The sequence below is a fragment of the Pongo abelii genome, chromosome 2 (genome assembly GCF_028885655.2).
Source record: "Pongo abelii isolate AG06213 chromosome 2, NHGRI_mPonAbe1-v2.0_pri, whole genome shotgun sequence".
NCBI lineage: Eukaryota > Metazoa > Chordata > Mammalia > Primates > Hominidae > Pongo > Pongo abelii.
Genome location: NC_085928.1, coordinates 166,160,770 through 166,174,137, shown reverse-complemented (window position 1 = coordinate 166,174,137; position 13,368 = coordinate 166,160,770). Strand labels below are relative to the sequence as shown.

The following is a 13,368-nucleotide window of genomic DNA, read 5'->3' as shown; positions in this document are numbered from 1 at the left end:
GCTGCAGCTGCAGATCGAGGAGTGCCCAGGATGGCTGGCAACCACTGGAATGGAAGCTAAGAGGAAGCAAGGAAGAACTTTACTCAGAATGTCAGAGGGAGCATGGCCCTGCCAACCTTGAAGTCAAACCTTGATTTTGGATTTCTGACCTCCAGAAACATGCAAGAATAAATTTCTGTTATTTTAAGTTACCCAGTTTCTGGTCCTTTGTTGCAGCAACCATAGGGAATGGATACAGTCTCTATTTAGGCAGCGATGGGTAAACCAATACTCTAAGTGGGAAAGTAATTCAGGCAAGGTGAAGGACTGAGTGGGAACATGAATGTTTTTCCATATATAAGGCGGAATATAGTTTTCTATTAACATCCTTACAGTTCCCTGGGATGGGGGAGAAGGAGAAGGGAGAAGGGAGAAGGGAGAAGGAGAAAGTAGGTCATCAAAGTTTATTTGTTCATATCTCTATAAATGTTTGGTTTTCCATTTCCACAGGGCCCTCTATTCCTACCAAAAGTTTATCTCAGAGTGGGGAGTAAGCAGCCCTAAAAATACATGGGTCTGTTTCACCTTCTTAGTTTCGCTTCCTAGAGAGAGTTTAAATCATGTGTGCAAAAGCATAATAAAACCACTCTTGAACTCTTTGAGAATGTCCATTTTCCCTAGACTAAATTTTAGAAAATACATGCTAAGTGTTGAAGCATGAGTACACAGCTCTTTCCACAGTTGTCTTCACTACTATGATTACACTGTATTTATTTGGTAATCAGCAGATATGCCAGGGCAGAGGAGGACCCCAAACTTGTCCAGGAATCTTTGCTGGGCTTTGCTTAATTCTGTGCTTGTGCTGGGGAAGTAGTGGCTGTTGGGGCTGAAATCTATAGTGAAATGGGGAAGTATTACCTCCCCACTGCCCATAGATGTTATAGCTTCCCTTATTACCACTATATCTTTGGCTACAGAAGATGATGGAAAACGATGTGTAAGCACAGCCCCTTATGTTTCTCAAGGATAGCAGATGAAGCACTGTTCTGAATAGCCAGATAACAGGGTTCCTGGGCACACAGGAGAGATGCTGACTAAATGTGTTCAGATAAGAAAGCTTTGGGGTATTTATCCCAAAGTCTTCTTGTTTCATCATTTCTTTGCATCCAGAGCTAATAAAAGAAACAGCAAACATAAATGCATGTGTGTGGGGATAATCAGCTTCATGTCAAGTTACTTCCTGCAAGAGATTAGCACAAATGGCAGTCAGAAGCCATGAAATTGTGACTTTTTTATGCACATATATTTCATGAACATCCCCCCCTTCTCTGCTCAACTCTTTGGTAATTCATTGTGATCAATAACTAGTCAATAATTTTTGAAGCTCCAGAAGTGAACTTGCCAGCATTTATTTTCAAGCCACTATAAATCATTGCTTTAACAACAGTTGATTTTTTTTTGACAGCCTTTTGGTCAGGTGTCATATAATTTTATTTTTCCTTCTCTGGTGCAAAATAATACCTTTTTAAAAACAAATAATTATGGCGAATGCAATACCTCCAGCCTTTCTTCTTGATGATGCTCCCCAGAATCACTTCAGCCCTGGAGGGGGAAACAGATAATGTCTTAGGATTCAGTGTCCTGGAAAAGCAGGAGTCAATCCAGAACACAAGAACCATTCCTTGTTTGAACTCTCAGTGCCTACATATCCCGAAAATAGAAGCCGCTCTCGGCTGGTAGCAGAGTTTCCGCTGTTTCTGCTTGTGCCTGCAGAATCCTGCTCCGGAGCATTCCAGAAGCACCTGCCAAATCCTGACACGCTGGCAGGAGACTGCCTGCAGTCCTGATACTAAGCAGCAGCAGTCATTTTGCAGTTTGGTGTTTTTGAACCAATGATCCCATATATAAATGTCCTGCTTGGTGGTGTCCAAAGGGAGTCAAAGTTTTCCTTCTAATTGCTATGAAGCAATTCAATTGTGACCATGGAGAACAATGACACCTCACATTGTTTAGATAAAAAATACTTGCTCCCAGGTATAAACTGAGAACCGATGTGTGGGTTTAGATGTCCCACATAGAGAACACTCGCGTACAGAACATCCTAGGTTCTAGTGATAAACTTTGTCATAGGAGCAAAACAGAGGAAGACATAACGAAGTGTCCTTCCTGCCCCTAAGGTTGGGTTGCAGAGGCATACTGAAGGCATCCACCATCCTCTCCTCTTCCACCTACCCAGGCTGGGACCCAAGATTGAGGAGACAAATGTTCTATGTCCCTCCCAGTAAGACCAACATTGTCAGAAGCAGCTGGGGTCTCAGATGCTTAGTGAATGGGAGATCAGTGGAATTGGCACCTTGTCAATTAGGATGCTATGGATGGGAGTCATGGCTAGTCATTATTGGTGTTAACTGAGAGTTCTGTCTTTGTTAGAGTGTATAGCTTGCAATAAGCCATGATGCGGGTTAGCTGTGGAGTATGCCCCAAAGAGACAAGCATTGAGTCTTACATTGGTGTTGCTTTTGTTTTTCCCTATCTCTCTTTTACCTTTTGCAATCTTGCATTTCACAGTTGAAACCTATCTCAATTGTAGACCGACAATCAATAATTAATCAGAGCGATTATCCTCCAGGAGTAATACAAACAGGACTCTAACAGACTTGCTACTTACTTCTCCCTTTTTCTACCTTAGTGCCATTTGGTACTAAGCAGGATTCCACAAGAAGAAAACAATGGAAAGGGGTAGAAGGCAGAAAGGAGCAAGACCCTATAACCTTTACTTTCTCTCTTGGATTCAACAGAAAGCATCAAGAATGTGAGCTCTGAACCTCCTTGATGGTCCTTAAACATAGACCTCTTCTTGAAAAGGAGGAAACTCATGCAAGGAAAATGCACTGGGACCATCCACTGATCATCCTGATTTAGCAAGTCCAGCAATTTGATTGTAATTGTCACCTGGAAGGAGGCGAATTAGGCCTGCAGGTGATTATACCTCACAGTCCAGTTAGAAAATTGCAGAGCTGTTCAAACAGCTGGGCAGCTATTTAGTTTCCTTGGTTCTGAGAGCTGGACATCCATGTTCCCAGTAGGAGGCCAGGGAGCCCCAGATCTATTCTGAAATGTGCTGGTTAGGCTGGGACCTGGATGGCCTGAACCTTGAGGCCTGGCCTGGCACATTTCCTATGTGTTCTGGTTTAACAAGCCCTGTCTTAGGGCTCCAAATCTGCCTTGGGTTCAAAGGAAGGTTGCAGTTGGATGTGACTCGTTTCACAGAAGAAGCGAGGACTCTCTGAAGCCCTTCCTGTCCTCAGAATGGGCTCTGAGATCCCCTCTTACAAAAGATAATAGATTCTTTGGCATCTTGGGGGATGCTGACTTTGACGTCTGATCTTTCTGTAATGCTAGTGTAGGGACAGGCAGGTAAACAGTGAGAGCTCCTGTTTCCCTGCAAGGAGGATGTTCCAGTTCCTCAGGGGCTGAAAAACTATGAGACATGGTTATGAAATAAAAAGACTAACTTTTGAGCAACCATTTTGGAATCTGTTCATTCATCTGGTCACTCATGTATTCAACTAATACTTCTCAATCTCCGCTGCCACTACTCTGGCATCAGACTCTGCTGCCCCTCACATAGACATGGCAATTGCTTCCTGGTCATATACCCCTTCAGCCCATTCTTCATACAGGGACCAGAAGCAGGAAGGTTTGGGTGAGCAGAAAGTGCCAGAGACAGTCAATATCCCCAATTCTAGTAATGGCGGTAGAGGGCAGAACACAGCAGAGCCACCAACACGTGGAGAAAGGACAGAACCTTTTCACCAACATGGTGGAAATGGTCTGGGCTGATTCTTTTGGTGCTACAGATGCCATTTGAGTGACACAAACAGGTACTGACTTACTTTCCAGCAGCATAGACTTCGGCAGTATCAAAGAGGTTAACACCACTTTCATAGGCGATGGTCATCAGCCGTTCAGCAACCTGCAAGGGGAGAGAAAGGTCACTCAGAAAAGCCAAATGCTTTCCAAACCTGGAAGCAACTTTGAGTCCTCTACTGGTCTTTAGGAACACTGACCTCTCACTAACCACTCCTTATTTTTCTTAGTTTTAGTGAAGAGAGGGAAAGAAAGACGTCTCAGCCAGTATCCATAGGACAGAAGTATTCTTTCCTTCAGACATAGGACACTGAGGGGTTACTTGAAGGCTGGGATTTAGCCTGCCCAAAGTGGATAGATTTGTGTTTCTCACTCTGCTGGGAAGAGCTGGTTTGACAACATTCTTTATGGCATCTTAATCTTTCTGACAAAGAGGGCCATTTGTATCACTGTGTGACTCCATTCCTCAACTCCTTTCTCCAAGACAATAAGTTTTGGCAGCTGGGTGACTCCTGACCTGAAAGCTTATGACTTTTTCCTTGAGGCTGAGACAGAGCTGTGACTGTTGTAAAACTCCTGCCACCCACAGTTCAGCAAAATCTCAGGCACCATCGTAGAGCAGCCATTGAATCAACACAGAGAGGGGGCAGCGTGCCTCTGACTCACCAGGAACCCGGCTCCTCACTGTTCTGCCTGCGAACAGACCTCAAAGCTCCTTGTTCCTTGCTTTGTGCTGCTGAACGCAAGTGGTGAGTATGACAGAAGAGTACAGAATAGCTATACACAGCTTAAGGAATAGCCAGAGAGGGACAGCCATAAACAACAGTGGAGAGGGGCCATTTTTTCATTTTGCCGATTGACTTACTAGTCATTTGAAAAATTACACACCTCACAAATAATTTTAATTGATTTTTCCATTATGTTTTGATGGCAGGCTAAAGTTGCTTCATCCACATTTCCAAAATAAACTATTTTTCTGTTGCTTTAAAAATTAGCCTACCAAGAAAAATGTTAAGCTAGCAAAATGGAGTCCATCCAGATTCTTTAGCATAATAGTATGCTATTACTGCTTTTAATTTACTACCATTAAAACATTTATCTTATATTCCTATAATTTTTAAATTATATCCTAACGAGATTAAAAGTTAAGACAAGTTTTCCCTATTATGACTGTCCTGTGTTTTAAAAATTATTGTGCTTCTATTTTATATTAGCCTGTGTATGTCATATGACATACTGGTATATTATTGGATATGTATACAAATCTTATCTAGAGAGTTTTTTAAAGATAAGATGGAGAATTCTGGATGGAGTTTAAACTAAATGATGACAGAGATGTTTCCCAATCATTGGACTTGAAGGCCTGAATGTGAAATAATGAAAAACATCACCAACTAAGTCTGAAGAGTGGTTTCTGGCCTTGAGAGTCCTACTTACTAGAAAAATAAATGTAGGCAAATCATCTGACCTCTCTGTAGATTCAGCTTCCTTGTTTGCAAAATGGGGTTGATTTTGTTCAGGGATCTCCTCCTCCTGCATGAAGCCCAGAGGCCTCGGGCAAAGCTGACCTCACCTCCCTCTAGCGGGGGAGTCTACGAGTGGGTTGCTCAGGAAGGGTCATGTGACACACCCTGGCCAATGAGGTATGAGGAGAAGTTTGCTGGAGACTTCTGGGAACATTATTCTTTGTTCCTACTGAGTTTCTAGGAGCAACACCCTTTCCCTGGAGTTACTGTTCTAATTGAGGCCTAGGTTTCTGCCAACTGCCTTTCTTAAGCAGTTGATACACAAAGACGCACAGGGCCAGAGACTCGCTGGGAAGCAGATTGGGAGTCACTGACTGAGGCAGCCCTGAAGCTTGCTCTTCATCTACACTTCTAGTGTAAAAGTCAAAATAATTTTTCTTGTATGGGTTAACCTGATTTGAGTTAGGCTTTTGTTACCTACAGTTAAAGGCACCTTAACTACCTTCAGATAAAAAAAAAGTAAATAAATCTCTGAAAATTAAGTGCTATAAGATGCTAATATGCTCTCATCATTATTTTAAATAAATAATTATTCATATCAGTAACATCTATCTTTATTTTTTGATGAAGCCAAATCATCTTTGAGAGGCACCTTACAGAGTTTGGTGTTTGTATCCTTTTGATAATATCCCTGCCAAATGGTAATTCAATAAATGAACTCTCCCAGTGATGGGGACATCCCCACCTCCTGAGACAGTGTTGACAGTGATGTAATTGTCAACAATTAACTCAGCACACTGTGGTGTGGCCAGCCCTAGTATTCCATATTTGCATGTACTTTGTGTTGAGATTATTTGAAGCCAGAGAGAAAGCAGGAAAATCGAGGTAGGTGAACTTATTGCCATTGGTCCGCATTTTTGCTACACGGAAAGCACTGAGCTCAAAGAATTCTATGATGGGTGAGACTGAATCTGGCGGTGTCTCCCTTCTTCTCTTTGCTGGTATTCTCTCTTCAGGGACCCAGGGAAGGCCACAGATGCTCTCTGGAAGTACAATAGCTATTTTCCTGGTCTGCATCTGAGGTGAGCGCCTCAGCAGCCATCCATGACAGCTTTATTGTAGTTTTTAGACTTGAAATTTTGAAATTATTCATCTCCGAGGTCACCCCTTCACACTACAACCCGGGCAAGCTTGGCTCATTGCAGCAGAGGGCAGACACTGTGAAGAGGAGAGTGAAGACTAGGGGGAAATAATGCACTTTACTTGGCCCCTCTGCTCAGAAAGGGAAGATATTTTTGTCTTTTTCCCTTCCAAGCACCATCAGTAGTAGGTTATACATGTGCTGGATACAGTGGATTATTAACTGTAGGCCTCCCTCCCTGCTTGCCACCTATTTTGTATGAGACTTCAAGTCCATAGCCTGTGCTCTGCTTTCTGTGGCTTTGCCTTTGTGCCTCCTCCATACACCCCTTCCTGGTGCCAGTCAGAGAGAGTCCTATAGCAAACTCTGGGATGTGCCCTCAGGTTCTCCTTTGGAACTGAGGAACTTATTCCCTGAGCTGCTGGGAATGCTGCCATCAAATGGCCTTCCTCTGTCAGCCCTCTCTGGAAATTGCACTTGGCTAGAGAAAGTCACCTAGTCCAAGGTCAGACCTGCTTCCCGATCAGCCTCTGGTCCAATGACTGGTCAGTAAAAGGACATAAAGGCCCAGTCCTTTATGTTGTCCCAAACTGAGATAACTCTGCAGAAGCATCTTAGTTTTGGAGATCCCCATGGAGTCGGCTGAGGTCATTGTTGAGGCTGCATCATGACCCAAGTTCTCTGTCTGCCCAGTGCTGCTTTCTTCCCTGCCCTATGCTGATCCTGAGAACACTTCCTAATAACTGTCCTGCATGCTACTCTCCAGCTTGAAGTCTGCATCCCTGGGGAGCCCCCATGAGGCAAGCCTTATAAGGTGACATGTGCCCAATACAGGGAACAGGCATTAGGATGGACAAGAATATACAGTTAAGACTTCTCTCTCAGATCTGCTAAATAACACTGGTGATTTTGGGAGCTGTGGAGAAAAGCCTCTGTTTCCCAAGTGTCTCGTTAGGAATGATAGTAAGAACTACCTTTGTAAAGGGCTTATTCTGGGCCAGGTACCCCACTAAGCACTTTACAGGCATCATCTCATTAATCTTAACCACCATCCTGCTGAGTAGACGGTACAAGCATTTTATTAATGTGGCCATCATTAGTACACGTAAATGTTAGTAAACCAGGTTGGTCAATGGTAGAGTGGGACTGGATGCCACTCAGTGCACCCACTCAGAGACACTATCCCTGACTCTTCTTGCAGGTAGACACGGAAGGATCAGAGGGACTCAGGGCATTGCCCTCAGGGGAGTTCTTGGTGCTCAATGCCTGCAAACCTCACTTATGCCATGAAGGTATTCCTTAAAGGAAACGATAAAAATATCACTTTGGTGAGTACTGTTTTGACTGTGCAAATGATGATCTAAAGGAATTTTATTGTAAATATAATTACCATAGCTGCCATTTATTGAGTGTCTGCTACCTACTAGTCAGAGGACTATATAAACATCTGACAAGCATGATGTGTTAATCCTTTCAACAGACCATCAAGGTTAGCATTAGCATCTCATTTTATATAGGATGGTCTGAGGCTCAGAGAGGTTAGATTAAGTCACCCAAGCCAGGTGACCAACTGTTCAGTTTTCCCAGGACTGAGAGGGTTTCTGCAACGTGGGCTTCCAATACTACAATTGAGAAACTTCTGTGCAAACTGAGACCAATTAGTCATCCTAGTTGCAGCTAAAAATAAACAAACAAATAAATAAAGCAAAACAACATCACAGCAATACTATCTTTTCATAAAGTGACTAATGTTTATTCCAAATTGTTTCATTCTCTGACTGTTCTACCTGCATATATAATGTACAGCTTCAAGGGCTATTAATAGTCTAAATGTAAAAAATACAACAGGAAAAATAAAATCAACAATCATCTCTGAGTCAATTTTACCATTTCCTGTGAATTAAACCTTATTCCTGTAGAGTGTCAGGGTCCCAGGAAGAGGACTCCTGCTATACAGCTCTCTCTGCATTTTCTTTCATTAGCATAATAGAGGCCAAAGGTAACTTACCTCATCTGAAATTTGACCTCCAAATGTCACCCATGTTCCTAGAAAATAAATATTTGCATATTATTCATCATCATTTTTCTAATATTGTGCATAATAAGGGAAATTCTTACTTTGGGACTACCTCAATAGGTTGTATGGGTAGTTCACAAAGGTACATGGATGAGGGGCACATGTGGGCTGTGGTCTAGTCTGTCTTCTTCTCACTAAGTATTCCAGAAGGGGTCTGTGTCCCTCTGGAGAAAGGGGTGCCGTTTCTTTACTGAAAGCCACCATACATGCTATTGGCAGCCCTATCCTAGAAGATGATTTCTCTTCTGCTATAGGACCATAGATGCTAGTGTACAAGATCCATTCTTGCTCCCACTGAGCTAAGAAGCCACATGTTCTGAAAGTGAAGGTAAGACCTTGGGTTATGGTTATGGTTCTCCCCTTCTTTGCCTCCAAATAGTGGCTGTATTTTTTATTCATTATTACTTTTCAAAAGAAACCCTCTTAGAGGTCTTTCCAGTGCCCACTTACAAGACTCAGGAGGTGACATTCATGTGCCTTCTCTGTCGTGACCTGCCATTCCAGAATGGAAATCTCCATTGGTTTGGGTGAGAGTGGAGACAGCAGCAGGAGTAAGGTTTAGGAAGGCAAGGGGAGAGATGCACACTCGGGAGCCAAAGAAGTTTGAAACTTCGTAAAGCAGAAGGGAAGCTGAAGTGGAGTGGGCACTTGCTATGCTGGTCTCCAGTCACCTCATTTATTCATTCCATCCTTTATGGATAGATCCTCCTAAAAGGAGGATTTATTCCCTTCCCTTCCCTTCCTAAAGGAGGGAATGAATTCTTTTGATTCCTAATTACATGCCACATAAAAGCATTGCACTCACGTGTGAGGGACAGTGAGATGATTGGCCCAGTTCCTGTCTCCCAGGAGCTCACGGTTTATAAGACCATTTGACAAATGCTATGACTGAGGTGAACATAAGGCAGATAAAAGGGAGTGTTCTATTTAGATTGGAGGGTGGTGGCATTCTAGGAAGACTTCCTAGAAGAGGTGACAGCTAGGTCGAGTCTCACAGGGGTTAACTGAACGAAGAAGAAAGGGACAGACATTCTAGGGAGAGGCAAGAGCACGGAGGGAGAGGCAAGAGGGCCAGGAACGGAGGTGGGAAACTCGAGAGAGTGCTGATGAGCAGGGACCTACACCATCAGGCCATGAGATGAAATGTGGGAGCACAGGGAGGGATGGCAGAAGTGAGAGCAGTAGGGCCTGGGCACAAGTGATATTTGGGAGGCATACAAAGAAATGTGGTCGAAAACGCATATTTTGCATTTTGTAATAATGGTCCTAGCTACCATTTATGGAACACTTTCCAAATGCCAGACAGTATACTAAGAAGCTTACCAGATCACTTTATGCTTATTTCCAGATGAGGAATCGAAAATTAAACAACTCGATAAGTGAAATACCCAGGATTCCCCAAAAGGACTGGCTTCAAGAAGGGTATCCTTTTCACCACACCACACTGCCTTATTAGACCATTTCCAAATTAATTATGGCACTTGGATTTCATACTCCATGGAAATACGTTGATATAATTGTACCTTTTCTCTTACTTCTCAGGGACTAAAAGAAAAGTAGGGTATAAATTGTTTTACTTTTATACTCTATGTATCCAGAGGTTGCAGATGGGCAGCCCACAGGGTGCCTTGTTTTGCTTGACTAGAATGGTGCTGATCCACTTGGTATTTTAATAAATTTTGAATAAGTTGCCAACATTTAAACAATTAGAAGATTTTTCTTGAAATGTTTTGATTTCCAGCTGCCTTTGACAGCAAAAAGCTGATGTCCTCACCATGTAGACAGCCCCTAAATCAGAGGACTGTGCCCTCTCAGTTAATTAAAGACTCCACATCTTCCTGTTGTATTCCCAGCACTGAAATCAAAGAGTAGTAGCTTTTCACCACCATGTGTTTACTGATATTTTTCTTACTGTAAAAAGAAGAGGAAAATGAACTTTTGCATCTCCTAAAAAACAATTATTATAAGAAAAAAATAGGAGCATAACTTTTTTTTGGGGGGGGGTGGATGGGAAGAGTATCCAAACAAAGAATGTTTGCAAAGAAAAATTACATCTTAAGGCACCATTGAAAAAAAAAATCAGCCTTGACTGCTACACAGAAAAGATGGGTGTTGGAAAATTTAATGGACTGAAGAAATGGCAGCATTTGTTTTTGAATGAGAATAAAATAAGTGAGCTGCTGTGAAATACAGTTCTTTATTAAGTGAAAAAATTGCCTGGGTATCAAAACCTTTTTACAGACAACACAGTTTATAAAAGAGTCTCTTTTGAATGCTGCAGAAATTATGTGTCCAGAGCCTCAACAGGCATTTGTAAATGTTAGTCTAATGAGCAACTTTGTAGCTTGGTATGTTAAAAATAAGATTGAGAACTTTCAGGACAAGTTAATTTATGGGTGGCATTTTCTCTTGCAGCAAATGAGAACACAGATATAGAGAATAGCACACTGTTAACTATATTTATTTGTGGTGTGGTGAGAATTTTGAAGGGGTCAAGGAACTTCAGAAACAGGAGCCCATGAAAGGCAAAACATCAGGAAATGGCTGACTCTGTGTTATGAAAAAGGTCTCAGACCATTTGGATGTAGAATGCATTGGTCAAAGTCACCAAGTGTTACTATAGATGGAGCTCTCAGGATGTGTGGAGTTAACGTCAGGCCTGTCAAGCAACAGCCCATAGGTGGCTCTATTTTGTAGGTACACTATCCCTAAGTCCATTAATTTCCTTATTCATCAGAAATTGCTTTGGGCACAAAGCTAAAATGGGAGAAGCCATAGATTCAGTAATTAACACCACTAATTGGCTATTCTTCTATGTCTTTGAGCAAAATCAGGTCAACATTTGCTTAATAAATTGGCTGGCTTACTTGCACTGTGGTGCAGAAGAGATTTTTTAACTGTTAATGTCATCACAGGGGATAACCCTATCTCTGCTTAGCAGTGAAGATTAGCCCAAAGTCCTGAGCTTTTTGCTGACTCTACAACTTATTTATATTTTTTGACTGTTTTTCTATAGGTACAGTCACAAGTATTGCACCAATGTTTCATTTGTGAGCTTCTCTCAGTCCAGATAAAGTTAACTTTTTGGGAAATTCATTTGTAAAGGAATAATTTCATCTACTTTCCTACGTTGTGATCAGTTTCCAGAAATGAAGATGATACCGTAAAATTTATTCTCTAAAACTATGCCATTGAAAACCAACTTCTAAAAATGTTCTTGGACTTCAAACTTTATGAAAATAAAATAACATTATTTAGCTTACCTTCCTTATTTTTTGATAGCACCTGTGTTGGGCTATGATTAGACGTTATCAAACTGTAATGCAAAAATGGTACTGAAGTCTATTTGAAGTCTAAGTAGAACAATGCTGAAAGCCAGGATTGTACACACATTTTGGAAGAGGTGATTCTAGATATAAGAACCATTTACAGTAGTAATTCCATCCATGTTAGGAAGAGCCTATGTTTAGGAGCAGCTCGACTCCAAAATTAATCTGAAAAAAACCAACCACCCTCCTGGCTTAAGTGTTTAAGGCTGCATTCTGTACATCACAGTGAAAAATACAGGGCCTGAAACATGTTTTGGTACAGAAAAAAAGATGTGAGGTTTCTGATTCCAAGTCAAATCAGTAATGAATTATGAAATAAAAATATAGCAATAATTGTTTTCCTTTTACAATTAGTTTTTAAAATTTAATATAAAATGGCATACAAATATTATATATATTTACATTATTACATACCTATACCATAATTTAATAAGAATAAAGTGTTTGCTTCCATTTCTTGGAGTTTGTCATTCTTACATTCAGCTTATTTTGTTCATGATGACTACCTCCCTGGCCCTTTCAACACTTGCTACTCATTTGTTTTCTAGCTACTTGTTTATAGAGTTTATATCTTTTACTAGAGAATAAGCTGTCTGAGGGCTACACTTTTATTTCATTCATCTTTGCATCTCCACAGCCCTAGAATAGAAGTGGGTTCTTAGTACATGGTCAGTAAGTGTTGGTTAAATTGAATTACATTGCCTTGTTGACTGTTATTAATCTTTAAAATTTTGGGATAATTTCCTACCAAACAAACATCTTTATTATGACTTATAGAAAAATGAATAATGCTCATCAATAATCTTTAGTTCTTCTAGTCTCTAGATGATTGAAATGTTTCTCCCTATCCCTGGGTACCCACCCAGCTATGCCCCTCTATGGAAAAAGGCCAAAGAAAAGTCTTGCTCCTTGGCTGAAATGCCTCCAGCAAGCAGATGGGTAAGTGGCCCAGTGTAGGTGGGGTCCACTTTCTACTCCTGAGGAGGAGTTGCCTCTCACAGACAGGACACATCCCCTGCTGCTGGAAAGGAATGGGGCAACAGCCTTCTAGACAGAAGAACTCTGCTTCTTTGATTTCATTTTCTACTGTGCTCCACTCCAGAAGAACTAAGGTGACTTGTTAGTTAATATGATTCTCAAAAACCCTCTGTGACAGTTTTCTTAACCATTTTTCTCCCTCTAATGAGAACATGCTTTCCTGAGACCTAGAATGGCATACGATTATTTCACTGTGTAATTTCAAATTAGTGGGATGTTATTTACAAGATGATTTTACTAAACTGACAATTGTTATTTCTAACTTTTTAAAAGAAGGGAGAGTATAAAGATAACTCTTTGAACTATTTTGTGTCTTCTGATTAAACCCCTTTATGCACCAAGGAATATTTGCTTTGAAAACCTGTGTTAGGTTCCTTGGAGTAAATCTACCATAGCACAGAAAAATGATGGATGAAAGGTAAAAAGAAGAAAACTGCCACCCACACACATCTATCTTGGTTACATCAT

General features: G+C 41.3%; 1 protein-coding gene and 1 long non-coding RNA gene across 2 annotated transcripts in view; one reads left to right on the top strand and one right to left on the bottom strand.

Moving 5' to 3' along the window:
• KCNAB1 (potassium voltage-gated channel subfamily A regulatory beta subunit 1) overlaps nucleotides 1-13,368 on the bottom strand; it is a 119,647-nt gene that overhangs the window by 79,900 nt on the left and 26,379 nt on the right. Inside the window, exons 2-4 of the mRNA XM_002814211.5 lie at nucleotides 8,465-8,502; nucleotides 3,876-3,955; nucleotides 1,537-1,581 (exon numbers count right to left, since the gene is read on the bottom strand). Of these exons, the coding sequence (XP_002814257.2) occupies nucleotides 1,537-1,581; nucleotides 3,876-3,940 (110 nt within the window). The 5' untranslated portion in view covers nucleotides 3,941-3,955; nucleotides 8,465-8,502. The remainder of the gene's footprint in view (nucleotides 1-1,536; nucleotides 1,582-3,875; nucleotides 3,956-8,464; nucleotides 8,503-13,368) is intronic.
• LOC112132610 (uncharacterized) lies at nucleotides 4,441-10,248 on the top strand. The gene is made up of 4 exons (XR_002914346.3): nucleotides 4,441-4,598; nucleotides 7,658-7,784; nucleotides 8,788-8,861; nucleotides 9,882-10,248. It is a non-coding gene; the product is annotated as an uncharacterized LOC112132610 (long non-coding RNA).